Genomic DNA, 15,695 nt, shown 5'->3' with positions numbered 1-15,695 from the left:
TCCCTGGGAACGCTGCACCTGTGACCCTGCCCCTTTTTCCAGCTGGAGGAGCAGGACCATCTGGCACGTTTGGAGCCCGGATGTGAGGCTCAGCAAAAGGGGAGCAGGAGAGCTGCCAGGGCAACCATTAGAGAGATGTTTTTTACTTGCTGTAAAGGGAAGGGCCAGACAAGTCCCTGGCAAAGCCCCCTGATCATTTCCTCTTCTGCCCTGTGGTTTTTGGATTCTAGAGGCAAAGAACTGGAGCAATAAGGAGACCAAGCTCCCTAAATGACCTTGACCACAGCCAGGAAGAAAGGGAAGTGGATTTCCTGAGACTACAAGTTATTGAGCAGCAAAACATCATTGATGAGCTCTCCAAGGTAGGATGGAAGGCTGCTGTTCTCACCTGAGAGCGCCCAGGGGCAGAGCAGAGGAAGCCCAGGGAAGGGCTCCTCGAGGTTCTGGGAGCTGATGGGCAGCAGGGGAACCTGGGAGGCATTTCTGTGCTTAGTGGTAATAGAATTATCTGTGGTGTGGTGTTTGGGAAAACCCTTTCAGTCTGCATTGGCCTGGCCTGATAGAACCATGTCCCTGCATGTGCTGGTGGCCAGATCTGGGAGGGAAAGTTCAGCTCCTTCAGCTGGACCCACCACTGGGGCTGAAGATTCCTGTGTGCAGGGAGGGGTCTGCAATCCTGGGCTTGGGGTTTTGCCTCCTTCTTAACATGTTCTCTTGGAAACAAAAAACACCAAAATCATGATACTCCTCTAGAAAATAACTTTTATTTCTTCCCTTTCTTTTTAAGCCTCTGACATTATTGCTGACATTATTTCATTCTTTTTCCTTAGACCCTGGAGACTGCTGGCTATGTGAAGAGTGTCATGGTAAGAGTGACATTAACTTCCTCCTCATTTATATGTGCTTTAAATTGCTGTGCATGGAAAGCAGGCAGGGTACAATAATGTTTATTCTCCCTTCCATCTGTGTTCAGCAGTGAGCTGACCCAGGGGTTTCCTCAGAGCAGATTTTTTATCAACAGTTGTTCACCAGAGAAAAGCACAGTGATGGTGGGGAGGAAAGCTTTAATCCCACCACCTGCCCTGATGGCTGAGGGCAAGTGTCCCCATCTCCAGGGCAGCTCTGTCCCCTTGGAGCTGCATTTTTTCACTCTGGCTGCCCCTGGCTGTGTGTGACCCACACCGGGGCGTGCTCAGCCCCATGCCTGTGCTGTGGCGGGCAGGGGTGTGTGGGGTTCCACCTCTGATGGGTATTGATGGGATGTGCTGATCCCATTGCCAGGCAGTGTTCCATTGTCCCTGCTGCTGGCCTGGGACTGCCACCAGGCTGGGCAGCAGCCCCTGTCAGCATCCCCAAGGTCACCACACCCATGTACCCAGCGGGCAAAATGGAACATCTGAGGGTTTCCCCTTTAGAGCTTCCCTCTCTGCAGCCCTGGGCTTTACGAGTCCAGAACAGAGACTTTTCTCTGAGCACTGTAAAAAATCGACCTAATACCACAAAGAGGAAGAAATTCTCCCCTGGCAGGGTGGGCAGCCCTGGCACAGGTGCCCAGAGCAGCTGGGGCTGCCCCTGGATCCCTGGCAGTGCCCAAGGCCAGGCTGGACACTGGGGCTGGAGCACCTGGGACAGTGGGAGGTGTCCCTGCCATGGCAGGGGGTGAAATCAGGTCCCTCTCATTCATTTAATGTCCTTCCCACCTGGAATTTCATTATTCTATTATTTCCTCCGATTGGAAAAATTGTTGGCAGCAGTAAAGGCTCAAACCTCACTCCAGAGGCACAGGAAACCTGCAGATCCTTAGAGAAGGAGCTGAGCCTGGAAGTGCAGAGTTCAGAGAGGCCCTGCAGTGTGTGCAGTGGGGTGTGTGCCCCTTCCAGAGCCACCAGCAGCCACCAGGGACAGGGCCAGGAGCAGAGCCAGGGCAAGGGCTGCAGGGCCGTGCTCACCCAGGGAGCAGCTCCGAGGGGACACCCAAACTCTCAGCATAAGGCTTACCATCAGCTTTATGCTAGTTTGATCCTCATGGACATAAAGAGCAATTTCTAGTTGTCTGTGGCAAACCTGGAAGATGTTGGAGTAAATAACCCGGGAGTGGTGACAGTGTGGGACAGTGGCCAGCAGGGACAGTCCTGTCTGTTGCTTCCCCAGTGGCTCCTTGTGGTTAATTCCAATCACTGCTCTCTGAAAACAGCTAACACGTGTCTCTGACTCTTGCAGGAACGTGATAAGCTGCTACGGTTCAGGAAGCAAAGGAAAAAAATGACAAGAATTCCTAAGGTAAAAAACAAAACCTTCTAGGGTGACATGCTGATGGACAGTGCTGGGTGCTCAGAGCACCTCAGGGCCGTGGCAGTGCTCTCCTCAAGGGTCTGCAAATGGGTCCTGAACTTGAATTTGGGCCATGGAGTTCAAGGACATTGACAGACTGTATTGGGATATTCAGGGAGGGGCAGGGGACCTGTTTGCATCGAGCATTCTGAGCCTTTTCATGCTCTGCATTTACCCTGTGGGGCTTTGGTGGGATGTGGTTGTCTTAAGAGCAGACAAATTTAATGAATTAACACATCTCCAAACGATCTTCTAATGGTGCTGCCTGAAAACATGTGTACCTAGTAAATAATTCATGATGGAGTTTAGTAACATGTGAAAATTGCTGGTTAGGGAAGCAATGGCTGGAGCTCAGGGAAAAGGGAATGTTGGTTAATGAGGGCTTGGCAGGGTGTTAATGTAAATATTCACACTAGAATGTCACAGCAAGGTTTAATGTCAGGGCTGCCAGTGCGCTGTGATCCACAGATGAACAATTAGAGTGAGGCTGGAGCTAATGAACCTATGAATAACTAATTGAGGTCGATGGGAGATAACTCCTGTCATCCTGAAAATCACATCCAGGATTTCCAGGGAGTCACAGTTCTGTCTCTCTGAAAGCTGGGTGGGGCTTTGGACAAGGGCTGGGTGGATGGGATATTGGGAATTGGGAATTGTTCCCTGGCAGGGTGGGCAGCCCTGGCACAGGGTGCCCAGAGCAGCTGGGGCTGCCCCTGGGTCCCTGGCAGTGCCCAAGGCCAGCTTGGATGGGGCTGGAGCACCTGGATCAGGGGAAGGTGTCCCTTCCACATTCTGGGAATCTGTGATTCTCCTTCAAAAGTTACCCACTGCAAATTAAAACCAAAGGCCAAAATCTAGGTATGTTTTTGTAAATCATAATTAAAAGTACCTTTAGATCTGTGAAGCGTTGTCTTTGATTTTCAAGCATTTACAGTAAATCTTTCTTTACCACCATTCCCTTAAACAAAAAGCAGCTTTGAGTGGAAAACTGGATTTCTTCAAACCGTAGACACATTGCTGTGGTGATTAACTTCAAGTAAAATGTTTTTGAAGCTCTGGCTTTTCATGTGAAAGCTGTGCTGCTGACAGGACAGACACCATGGTGGTGACAGTGGATTAAAAGACATTTCAGCGCGCGGCTCTCCCCTCGTGCTGAGGTGAACACCCAAAATAAAAGGGGTGTTTGGAAGTGAAATGCACGGAGCAGGCAGGGCTGGGAGGTGTCACAAATACGCCAGTTCAGGGATTCCAGCAGCTCCAGGCACCGCCTGGGCTCGCTGCGGGGGCGAAGGTTTTACAGACACAGGGAGGGACTGGGCCGGGTCGGGAAGAGCAGCAGGGAGGGAATTGCCAGAGCCTGGAGCCGGGGGGCTGCAGGGGCCGCGCTCAGCCCCAGGGCCGTCTGTCTGTCTGTCCAGTGCAGGTGCCGTGCTCAGCCCCAGGGCCGTCTGTCTGTCTGTCCAGTGCAGGTGCCGTGCTCAGCCCCAGGGCCGTCTGTCTGTCTGTCCAGTGCAGAGGCTGTGCTCAGCCCCAGGGCCGTCTGTCTGTCTGTCCAGTGCAGGGGCTGTTTGTCTGTCCAGTGCAGGGGCCACCTGTCTGTCCAGTGCAGGGGCTGTGCTCAGCCCCAGGGCCGTCTGTCTGTCCAGTGCAGGGGCTGTCTGTCTGTCTGTCCAGTGCAGGGGCAGTCTGTGCCAGGGCAGTCTGTGCCAGTGCAGGGGCCGTCTGTCTGTCCAGTGCAGGGACTGTCTGTCTGTCCAGTGCAGGGGCAGTTTGTCCAGTGCAGGGGCCATCTGTCTGTCCCAGTGCAGGGCCATCTGTCTGTCCAGTGCAGGGGCTGTTTGTCTGTCCAGGTGCCAGGGCAGTCTGTCCAGGTGCCAGGGCAGTCTGTCCAGCTGCAGGGGCTGTCTGTCCGGGTGCCAGAGCAGTCTGTCCATGTGCAGGGCAGTCTGTCCAGGTGCCAGGGCAGTCTGTCCAGCTGCAGGGGCAGTCTGTCTGTCCGTGTGCCAGGGCAATCTGTCCGTGTGCCAGGGCAGTCTGTCCAGGTGCCAGGGGCAGTCTGTCTGTCCGTGTGCCAGGGCAGTCTGTCCGTGTGCCAGGGCAGTCTGTCCAGGTGCCAGGGGCAGTCTGTCTGTCCCAGTGCAGGGCAGTCTGTCCCAGTGCAGGGCAGTCTGTCCCAGTGCAGGGCTGTCTGTCCAGCTGCAGGGCAGCCTGTCCAGGTGCCAGGGCCCCTCCCTGACCCTGCTCTCTGTCAGAAGCCGGTGGTGGAGACGTTCTATGGCTACGACGAGGAGGCTTCCCTGGAGTCCGACGGTTCCTCCATCTCCTACCAGACCGACCGGACTGACCAGACCCCCTGCACGCCCGAGGACGACCTGGAAGAGGTACCCCTCAAAAACCCCCGTGCTCTGGCTGTAACCTTGGTGCTGGTTTTTAATGAAATCCCTGCTCTGTTCCATCATTCCTGGTACCCCTCAAAAACCCCCGTGCTCTGGCTGTAACCTTGGTGCTGGTTTTTAATGAAATCCCTGCTCTGTTCCATCATTCCTGGTACCCCTCAAAAACCCCCGTGCTCTGGCTGTAACCTTGGTGCTGGTTTTTAATGAAATCCCTGCTCTGTTCCATCATTCCTATCTGTCCTTGCTGTTCTCTCATGTCTTCTACCATTCTGTCACCTCAGACAGAAATGAAACACTTCTGTGAGATTTGGTGCTGTGCATGTTGGTCAGTATCTCTAAATCTCAGGTCTTCAGTAACTTCACAACTTCCAGCCACGCTGGAAATCTCATATCCTGAGAATATTGAATTTATGGCAGGTTTGCAGGTCTGAAAAACTGAGAAATTGGACAGGCCTTGGGAGGTGTGTTCACTCTGAGCCTGGCTGCAGGTTTTGGCAGGTGCAGTTTGGGCCAGCTGAGCTCAGCACGAGCAGTAAGGTGTGTGTTGGTGGAGGGAGAAGGGAATGAATGCTCCCCTGAAGCTCTGGGCTCCAGGGGAAGGAGGTTCCTGGCTGGGTTCTGGAGACTCTGAGAGCAGAGCACACAAATAATACAAATTAAAGGGATTATTCCTTGTATTTGCCAGGGCTTCCCCACAAATGCACTCCCCAGTGTGTGTCAGATCACTGGCTCATTACACAGCTCTGGGCTTAACAAGAATCTTGTAATAAACAAGAATTGCCACTGATGATGTGCAGCCTTTTCATGGTGTGCTGGCAGCAGGTGTGTAATTCAGTCTGCTGTGAGGGAACCTGCAGAATTCCTCACTCCATCGTGAAAGATACCTGATGGTTACCAGGCACTGCAGGAAATCTGAATGTATTTGTGTATGTATGAGCCTGTTTATTTTCCATTCCTGTACTGACATCCTTCCCCCCGTTCAGCCAGTGGGAAGTTGGTGCATGCACCCAGCCATGTAATTCCATTTCATGTTGAGTGAAAGATTCCGGTCAGCCTGACATGAGAGCATTCCATACTGGGTATTGTAAGGAGGGTGAAGAAGATGAAGGGCTCCTTTCATGTCGTTGTCACCACTTCTACAACTATTAACTCTGGATTCGTGTTTTAATAATTGAGTGAGGCTGTCAGGCTTGGTTTCCTTTCCAAAGTGAAACCTTTTGTTGTTAAAGAAAGCTGCATTTTCACCTTTAATGTGATGATTTTCCCTGTTCCAGTAAGAAAGGGAAGTGCAGTCATGGGTGTGCTATATGGAAGGTAAGCTTTTATCTTTCCAAGGCAGGGTTTATCTTTTTATTTCTGTACTGCATTTCCTGGAGGTAAGAGCGTGCAAGAGATGTGGGGGGGGGACGGAGGGGAAGCAGCTTGAGGGCACTTAACCAAGATTTTTTTGTACCACGCTTCCAAATTGCATTTCAAAAGCGGTGATTTAGGCACTTTTAGGAGAAAACAAACCTAACCCCCTCTTTATTTTTATTTTTGTGCTTGCAGGGCATGGCCAAGGAGGAGACGGAGCTGCGGTTCCGGCAGCTGACCATGGAGTACCAGGCCCTGCAGCGCGCCTACGCCCTGCTGCAGGAGCAGGTCGGGGGCACCCTGGATGCAGAACGAGAGGTCAAGGTGTGCACGGCCTGCCCTGCGTGGGAACGGGGCTTTTGGGGGGGGCTGGGGGACCCGCGTGGGTTCTGCGCTCACCTGGGCTCGGCCAGGCGGCTCCAGGCACTCCGAGTGCTGCCAGCCCTGGCAAGGGGCTGCTGAGGATCCAGCCCTGCTGCAGCTCGGCCTCTTCACCTCTCATCAGCCCAAGGGAAATCCAGGGAGAATTTTTTATGGGAAATCCTTGAAAGTAAGCTCTTTTTCTGTAAAGAACTAGGACAGATAGCCTTAAATATATAATGCGTGGTCTGTAATTCCTTCTGGGCTCTGAGAGATTACATGATTCCTCATAAAATGTTTAGAAGGCTTATAGCTGAGATTTTTCTGTTAATTAAATTGCAAAGTGCCCTGTGCCTGTCTGCCCCAGAGCCCCCATGGCTCTGGACAGCTGGCCTGAAGTGCTGCTTTTGTTAGGAGCTTGTTGTGTGTGCCCAGGAGTTACAGAGGAATTGTTCCCTGGCAGGGTGGGCAGCCCTGGCACAGGTGCCCAGAGCAGCTGTGGCTGCCCCTGGATCCCTGGCAGTGCCCAAGGCCAGGCTGGACACTGGGGCTGGAGCACCTGGGACAGTGGGAGGTGTCCCTGCCATGGCAGGGGTGGCACTGGCTGGGATTTGGGGTCCCTTCCCACCCAAACCATTCCATGACTCCCTGCAGGGCTGGCAGGATGGGTCGTGCCCAGCCTGCAAGGGTGAGTGCAGTCAGGAAAGGGACAAATTTGCTGATTAACAGGATAAATGTGCCTGCAGGGCCTTAATCTGTTCCTACACCTGTTCTGTGAAGGTGTTATCCGGGAACACTGGGAGTGGGTCAGGGTGCAGTGCATGAAAACTGACATTCCCAGAAGTGCTCCCAGAATGAACATCTAGTCTGAAACATCAGGGATTGCAGCTGGAAGGAAAATCCCAGCCAGCCAGGGCATGCCCAGCTGTGAAAGTGACTGGATTTTAGTCTTTTCATAGTGGGCCAAAGGAGGCACCAGTGTAGGTCATGCAAAAAAAAAAAAAAAATCACTTTCAGTGTAAATAATGGGATAAATGGCAGAGAAATGGCTCAAGGAAAGAAAACATTCTGTGAATGTATGTAACAAATGCAACAACTGACAATAATTACATTTGTTCTCCAGAAAACAAGTGTAGGAATGTGGTGTCTATTTAAATAAGCAGGAAGCTACAAATATAGTAAAAAATGAGAGATGGGTATGAAATAGATAAGGCAGTAAATCATAGATAAGGCTCTAAGTCACAGATAAGGCACAAAGGTCAGTGAAATCTGCCACTTTGTCATGTGGGCTCTGTTCTGAGTGTTTAATGTGCCCCAGTTTAAGGGAACCAGGTGTGCCCAGAATTGTGCCATAATAATTTTCATTTGGAGAAAGGGGGGTTCTGGCTGCAGCCTGCCAAGACCAGCTGTGAGGGGCCAGCTCTGCTTTGCCATTTTGTTAATCTTGAGTTAAATCTCAAAATCAGTAATCCTATCTCCCAGACTTGATTTGATTACATTTGATTATTTGATACTCTGTGCTCAGCTGCAAATTTCTTCTGCCAAAAAACTTTCAAAATAATTTGTTAAAAGCATTTGTTGTTTTAAAAAACTTTCTGTAACTGCATTAAGTTTGGTCTTTTGGAGAAAGTTTGATATTTTTTTTAATTTCTTTTTAATTATTCTTTATAGATTTTTGTTTGGTTTTTTTTTTTCATTTCTCTCTCATATCCCACAGACACGTGAGCAGCTCCAAGCAGAAATTCACCGGTCCCAGGCTCAGATAGAAGACCTGGAGAAGGCTCTGGCTGAGCAGGGACAGGTAATGCTGACTCCAGCCCCTTCCCCACCTCTCTGCTGGGGGACCAGAAAGGTTCCCAGGCTGGTTACAGCTTGTCCACCACTTCTGCAGACAAAATAAACAATAACCAAACAAGGAAAAAAAAAAGCAACAACAATAAAAGTAAACAGAAAATATTTTTGAGACAATAAAATATTGTTTCAAAAATATTTGTCTTTAAAAATCTCATGAAATAAAATATAACAATAAAATATTAAATAATTCAATCATTGCCTTCCCTGCTTAACTTCTTCTTGTTGTTCTTGCTGATAAACAGTGTTCTGGGTTTGTGGGTTTTATATATTCCTCAGACTGAGATTAACTTCCAAATGAAGTTGAGTTTGCCTGATCTGCAGAAATATGTAATTAGTATTTAGCAAAATAGAAGTTTGATAGTAAACGTAAACATAGATGGAAATAAATAAATAGATAGATAGATAGATGCATTGATAGTAAACATAGTTGGAAATACCCCTTTTAATGCAAACCAGATTTTACCTGAAAGAGTTTTTTAATCACTGGGATGTTTTTATTCCATTTGTGTACTACACAGCTGTTAAAATTATATGGGCAAGGCAAGTTTAGCTTAGGAAGTTCTTTTAGGAAGTAATGGACAGAGAGTTTCACAGCTGTCACTGTTCTGTGCCTCTGTGTGTGAGCTTCAGTGAAATCTTGCTGCTGTGCTGCTCAGCTTCACCCACAGTGCTGTTCCTTTCCTTCCCAAGGACATGAAGTGGATTGAGGAGAAGCAGGCGTTGTACAGGAGGAATCAGGAGCTGGTAGAAAAGGTATTCAACGTTTCTATTTGCATTATTCAAATAGCATTTGTGTCTTGAGGGGTGCAGAAGGTGCAGTATTCCGCTCTGCATGGCACAGCCCTGCTGGGAACAACTCGTGTTTAATACGAGATCCTCACAAACCTGCTGGAGAGGTGGGCTTCTGGCATTCCCTGTGTGTCCTGTGCAAGGTGCACGAGGACAGTTGTGGCATTCACGTGCCCTCTGAACAGAGAGGGACTTGGCTTTCTCAGGATTTCTCCTGAGAGAAGCAGAGAAAAGAGAATCAAACCAATTCTTTTCTCATTCTCTGCTCCTGCTTGTGCCCGTGTGGAATGTGATCTGGAGATTGTTTACCCGAGGTGATTGCCTGACTGGATTCTGGTGATGGTGTTTGGATTCGTGCACCAATTGGATCCACAGCTGTGTTGGGACTCTCAGCAGAGAGCCACGGGTCTCTAGCTAGGTAGTGACAGTTCTTGTTAGTGTAATACAGTGCAATACAGTTACAGTATAATGCAGTATAATAAAGTAATTAATTAGCCTGCTGACATCACTGGAGCTCAGAGCTCATTCCCCCCACGTCGGGCATGCCAGCAGGGACAGGCAGTGGCTGGGGCTCAGCCCTGCCCTGCCCAGCACCCCGTGCCCGGGCTGTGCCCGCAGCGCTCAGCCGTGCCCTGTGCCTTGGCAGATCAGGCAGATGGAGGCCGAGGAGGCGCGCCTCAAACACGACGTGCAGGACGTGAAGGACCAGAACGAGCTGCTGGAGTTCAGGATCCTGGAGCTGGAGGTGAGCACGTGGGGCAGCCCCGGCCCTGCCCGGGCTCAGCGGGTCTGGGGGCACGGGAGAGGGGCACTCTGCAGGGAGGGGGGCCGGGGGCTCCGTGCGCAGCGCGGGTACAAGAGGAAACCCACAGGCAGCAGCAGTGTTGTTGATAGGTTGTTGTGGCAGGAGGGTGGGGTGCTGTGGGAGCCCAGCACATCCCTGTGGCTGCCCTGGCTGGCTCCAGACCCTGGCAGGGGGCTCAGAGACCTTGGCACCAACTCAAAAACACCTGTGGCTTCCATTTTAGCCCGTGGAAAAACTGCCAACTCTGTGTGAGGAATTAAAAGCCACAAGGGTTTGAGTAGTGTGATATTTGAACTGACACAGGGTGGAAAAGTAGAAATTTGGGGTTTTTAGAATGGGGTTCAAGGGGGTACAAGATGGAGGGATTTGGGTGTGTCCTGACCTTCTTCTCCTTGCCCTCCATGTCTTGGTGTGCTGGTGACACTTTTCTGTTGGTTCAAGGCAGAGATTCACAGTCTAACATAGATGATGGGAATTGGTAATAAATTATAAACACACACACGTAGTTTTGAGTGTATCAGGTGGGAGCTGCCCGAGGCTCGGGGCAGAATGCCATGGTGGGCTTGCTAGGCAGAGCTGGGCAGGTCAGAGAGAGAATGTTCAGATAAGGAGAAATAAACAACCTTGAAAGTGCAATCGGAGCATTCCAGGCTCCTTCTTTGGCTGCCTGGGCTGGGAAAGGGAAGCAAAGACTCTTTATGATCTCGGTGTCACCCTGACCCTGAGAACCCCGAGACATCGACAGGGTGCAATGAGCTTTGAGGGCCCTGCCAAGCCAGGCCATTCCACCACGCTGTGCTGTGGCACACCCCGGGGGTAACCAAGGATTGCTGTCCTTTCAGGAGAGGGAGAGACGGTCCCCGGCCATCACCTTCCACCACGGCCCCTTCACGGAGGGGAAGAGCCCTCTGCAGGTGTACTGCGAGGCTGAAGGTGTAACAGTAAGGGATGCTCCTTTCCTGCCCTCCTCTCCCCGAGCAAAGCCAGATGCCCTGTGCTGACTCCTGCTTCTCCATTTCTCTCTTGTCAGGACATTGTAGTAGCAGAGCTGATGAAAAAGTTGGACATTTTAGGGGATAACGCCGTAAGTGTATGTTGCTTTAATAAATTGTGCATGCTTTGGGGTGTACCTGTCCTCGTGTGGAGTGAGCAAAGCTGCCTGGTTTGGTGCTGCACAGCCTGTGCTGCCTCTGCTCTGGGCTACGAGCAAAGCATCTGCTGGCATTTAAAGGTTCTGCTGCCACCTGAAGAGTGCAGTGCAGGGGCTCGTGTCACCACATTGCTTCTGAGATCCCTGTGACTCGGAGAGTGGTGTTGGTGTTTGGTGCTTTCTGGCCACTGGTCACACACGGTTTCTTGATTTGCTTGCTCTGCACTTGCTTTGCTTCTGCATTTCAGCAGCTGTGTGCTTTGAGTTTGCCTACTAACCCATTAACCCTTGATACTAACCAGGATATTAAACAAGTGAAAACAGCACCGTGAAAAGGAGAAGCAAGTAACAAGAAACTTGCAAGTGCTTCTCCTTCAGCAGGTGGCAGTGAATAACTGCACACAGTTCTGCACATGGAAGGCACACACGTCCTGTGGGTCTCCTCCTGTGCTCTCCTCTATCAGAGCCCCAGGGCTGCGAGGGGCCAAGGAGAGCAGAGCCCCTCTCCAGCCCCAGATCTCACAGAGCCCTCGGCCACTCCAGGGCTCTCCTGGGAGAGCCCCCCCCAGCACTGGGGCTGCAGAAGGGTCCCCACTCTTCTCACACCTGGGCTGCCCCAGCTCTCCCTCTGGACAGGTTGGACACCAGCAAAACGCCATCCCCAGGACCATGGCACAACCTGGAAGTTCCAGAACTGTAAATACCTGAGGGCAGGCAGGCCCTGGCACAGGTGCCCAGAGCAGCTGTGGCTGCCCCTGCATCCCTGGCAGTGCCCAAGGCCAGGCTGGACACTGGGGCTGGAGCACCTGGGACAGTGGGAGGTGTCCCTGCCATGGCAGGGGTGGCACTGGATGAGCTTTAAGGTCCCTTCCCACCCAGAGCATGCCAGGATTCCTGGACTGAATCCCTGCAGGATAGCACTGCCATGTCCCAGCACTGCCATGTCCCAGCACTGCCATGTCCCAGCAGTGCCTGAGGCTGAAGCTCTCCACAGTCCCCCTGCTCAGCCCCTGCCTGACTCTGACTCAGGGTCCCCCCCGAGCGAGGCCCAGGCCCTTCTCCTGTGAACCTGAGGTCACACTGAAGCTTGGCATGAAATGCAAAGCCCAGTTCCAGTACTTTGATATTTCTGAGAAAGCAACAGAAGATGGATGGAATAGCCAACATCTCAATAAACGCTTCCCAAAATCATCACTTGGCTGCACAAAGTGAGGATGGTGCGTGGGGTGAGCACTGCATCTCTTCTCCCCAGGGCTCTTTGTGCTGAGCTTGATCTTGTCCTGTGTAAACATGTGTTTATTCCCTGTTGGGTACAAATAGATCCAGTGTCCCTTTTCTTGTCAGTAAATATGAGAATTTTGGAAGAATTATGTGTGACAAGGATTGGTAACGAATAGTGACAATGCCTTTTACAATGATTTTGCATTGCAATATTAATTTTCTCTGCCTCAGTTTATCGTTCCTCAGACATATTTAATTCCAGATGTGTTTGAAACAGCAGTGGCCCAAGCAGGGGGATAGTAAGGAGGCACTGGGATTTGTTGTAATTGTGCTCTGCTTTTGGTGCAGAATCTGACCAACGAGGAGCAGGTGGTCATCATCCAGGCCAGGACTGTCCTGACGCTGGCAGAGAAGGTAAGGACCACGGGCTGAGCAGGTGAGGACCAGGGCAGCACTCCTGGTGTGTGCTTGAAGGCAGGCAGAGCTGAGCAGAGCTGCTGAGCGAGCTGCCAGCCCCACACAAAGGTGCTTCGTGAGGAACTGCATGGGCTTTGTCCCAGCAGCAGTGCAGACAGTGAAAACGCGACTGAACTCACAGGGAAGGGCCGGGCTTTGACATGCAGCTTTTCAGAGCAAGCAGGATGCAGTTAATGGTGCTTTCTCTCCGAGCAGGACTGCCTGCTGGCACAAGCCCTGCTCCCAGGGCCGTGCTCAGGCTGGCTCTGCTCTGCTCTGCTCCCGCAGTGGCTCCAGCAGATCGAGGTGACCGAGTCCGCGCTGCAGCAGAAGATGCTGGACCTGGAGAACGAGAAGGTACCGGGGAGGGGCCGGGGGGGACACGGCCTGGGGCCGGGGTGCTCACTGACAGCCCCTGCCTTGCTCCCCAGGAGCTGTTCAGCAAGCAGAAGGGCTACCTGGACGATGAGCTGGACTTCAGGAAACAGTCCCTGGACCAGGCTCACAAGGTGAGGCTTGTCAGAGGTGGCTGATTAGGACACCTGGGCTGGCTCACTGCCCACTGCTCTGGCCCCTGTGCAAACTGCCCTGGGGCACTGCTGCTGCGGGGTGCCCCGAGGGCTGCACGGGGTCAGAGTTCAGAAATCCTCTGCACCCCGAGCTCGCCGGGGCTTCCTCCTGCCCAGAATTCCCGGGCTGGAGTGGCCCCCGCAGGGTCAGCACCTGAGCATTGACTGACTCAACACCAGCTTTAATTCAGCCAAGGCTTCGGTAAAGGACTGATATGGGAATTGGGTTTTCAGTAATTTGTCTTACATTTTAAAAAAAATATATTTTACCCTGCACGTTTCCTTGGATTTTGGATTACACCCTCTGTACCCAGGGCAGCTGGAGGTATTCTGGGATGTGTAAATTTGAAATTAAACTGCTTTTAAGTCAGTTCATCATCAGCTGATCCTGAGGCATTTCACCCATCTTATCAGTCATCAGCTGTCTTGTTTTTATGAATGAGAGAAAGGTTCTATATATATCCACAAAAGGCATAAAGTTTCCTCTCAGTTTATCTCATTTTTCCAGTTCTGCATAAACCTAGAGCACAGTTACACTTTCTGAGGAGCAGTGGGTGTTTATGCCTCTGTTTCTGCCTCCTGTTGGCTGCTTGTGTCTTGAACCGTTTGGGGGAGCTTTTGCTCCGTACATTTTCTGTCCTCTGGGTGATTTCTAGGACTGATTTTGCCACGTTCTGAGCTGTATCTGGAACCAATGCACAGTGGAAACCTTGGAAAGCACACGAGCCCCCTCAGCTGTGCTCCCAGCCCCATAACACCTTGCAGTGGAATTTCTCTGCCCATGCCAGGGCATGGGACAATTTGTTCTTTAAGGCCCCAGTCTGGCACTCTGTGGTTCCATCACCCTCTGTCCTGAGCAGCAGTTTGTGCAGCTGAAGGCTGAGTCTGCTGAAGGGAAGCAGTGAGTGCAAGGAGTATGCAGCCCATGCACAGGGGGCTGAGGGTTTATTTGCATTTCCCTGGATTTTCTGAAGGCACCACACGTGTGTCCCAGGCACAGCTTTGCTCCAGAGCACAAATGCAGCCTGAAAGCAGCAAAGGGAGCTTTGTTCCACCCTGGAATTTGAGTGGGAAAAGCTCCTTTGCTTTATAAAATTCGCCTCGCTTCCATGTTTCCTTTGTGCCCCTGGGGATGAGGAGCAGCTCGTCGTGATCCCCCTGCAGCAGAGCCAACAGGATTAGCAGGCAAACCCCTGAGCTGGCTGCTGCAAGGGGCTCTGCTCCAGGGAGCACTGCTGCTGCTCTGGGCGCCAGGAGGGTCCCCCTGCCCCTCTCCTGCCCAGGTCAGCGCCTCCAGACAGGGCTGAGGGTTTGTGTCCTGCCATCAAACACAGCGTTCTGCTGGGACCAGGCTAGCAAGGTGTTGCTGTTGTTTTAAAAGGAAGAGCAGAACCTTCTCCGGAGATCTGATGTGTTCTTCCCCATGGAGATGCCGGGTTTTCAGCAGTTTTCAGGCGTTATCAGCAGCTATCAGCCATTTTCAGCAGTTATCAGCCGTTTTCAGCCAGTTTTTTTCAGCCCTTTTCAGCTGTTTTCAGCCATTATCAGCCGTTTTTTTCAGCCGTTTTTTTCAGCCGTTTTTTTTCAGCCGTTTTTTTTCAGCCGTTTTTTTCAGCCGTTTTTTTTCAGCCGTTTTTTTCAGCCGTTTTCAGCCGTTTTCAGCCGTACCACAGCCCCTGCCGTGGTGCCACTGCTCTGCTGGGAGCATTCTGCTCTCCTGGCTCTGCTGAGACCCAGTCAGGCACCAGCAGCAGCTCAGCTGGAAAAGGTGATTTTGAACTGGGCTGAACCATCACCACAGACCCCGCAGGGATTTAAAAGCCCTGTGGATGTGGCACCCGGGGACACGGTGGCCTTGGCAGTGCTGGGGGACAGTTGCACTGGGGGACTTTGAGGACTTTTCCAGCCTCGACAATTCCACGATTCGGTTGCAGCGGGGTTCTCCTGAGGCCGTGGGTGCTCTGCAGGATGCCACCAGCTCTGGGGAGGTGCAGAGGTGCCACCAGCTGCTGCCTTTTCTCCTGCTCCGATCAAACTTGCTGAAATAGCTTGCAGCCCACTCTTGGCTTGCCCGGGGGAATAGCCTTTTTCCTGGATCCCAGGGCAGCAGACCCTGTCTGCCAGCAGCAGCTGCCCCAGGAGGGTGCTCAGTGGCCCCAGGGAAGCGTGGCCAGTCCCTCTCCCGCCCTTCTCCATCCCAGTGCACGCAGAGTCTGCCTGGAGGGGCAGGAGCAGAGCCCAGCTGCAGGACAGGGTCCTTTCCTTGGGCACAAACCCTCCTGGAGCTGAGGGCCCTGCCAGAGGAAGGGCTGGGAATGTCTCCCCATGAGGCAATTTCCCCTGGCTGGTACAAAGTGCTGCACACACACGGCAGGGAGCTGTTCCTTCTGGCAGGAGCACGGACTGGTGCT

General features: G+C 52.0%; 1 protein-coding gene across 15 annotated transcripts in view; it reads left to right on the top strand.

The window, feature by feature from the left end:
* JAKMIP3 (Janus kinase and microtubule interacting protein 3) overlaps positions 1 to 15,695 on the top strand; it is a 64,625-nt gene that overhangs the window by 35,205 nt on the left and 13,725 nt on the right. For 7 of the 15 annotated variants that reach the window (XR_008438188.1, XM_053984180.1, XM_053984178.1 and 4 more), the window contains 13 exons: positions 231 to 362; positions 831 to 866; positions 2,221 to 2,280; positions 4,584 to 4,712; positions 6,276 to 6,404; positions 8,158 to 8,241; positions 8,985 to 9,047; positions 9,730 to 9,828; positions 10,731 to 10,829; positions 10,919 to 10,978; positions 12,608 to 12,673; positions 13,004 to 13,072; positions 13,147 to 13,224. Coding sequence is in view for 14 of the 15 variants with exons in the window: in XM_053984180.1 (XP_053840155.1) it covers positions 231 to 362; positions 831 to 866; positions 2,221 to 2,280; positions 4,584 to 4,712; positions 6,276 to 6,404; positions 8,158 to 8,241; positions 8,985 to 9,047; positions 9,730 to 9,828; positions 10,731 to 10,829; positions 10,919 to 10,978; positions 12,608 to 12,673; positions 13,004 to 13,072; positions 13,147 to 13,224 (1,104 nt within the window). In the remaining variant the exon portion in view is untranslated. The remainder of the gene's footprint in view (positions 1 to 230; positions 363 to 830; positions 867 to 2,220; positions 2,281 to 4,583; positions 4,713 to 6,275; positions 6,405 to 8,157; positions 8,242 to 8,984; positions 9,048 to 9,729; positions 9,829 to 10,730; positions 10,830 to 10,918; positions 10,979 to 12,607; positions 12,674 to 13,003; positions 13,073 to 13,146; positions 13,225 to 15,695) is intronic. The other 8 variants (XM_053984179.1, XM_053984173.1, XM_053984183.1 and 5 more) reach the window with 3 other exon arrangements.

This window comes from Vidua macroura, chromosome 8, assembly GCF_024509145.1.
Source record: "Vidua macroura isolate BioBank_ID:100142 chromosome 8, ASM2450914v1, whole genome shotgun sequence".
NCBI classification, from domain to species: Eukaryota; Metazoa; Chordata; class Aves; order Passeriformes; family Viduidae; genus Vidua; species Vidua macroura.
The sequence above is the reverse complement of the archived record's forward strand: the minus strand, read 5'-3'. Positions and strand labels throughout refer to the sequence as shown.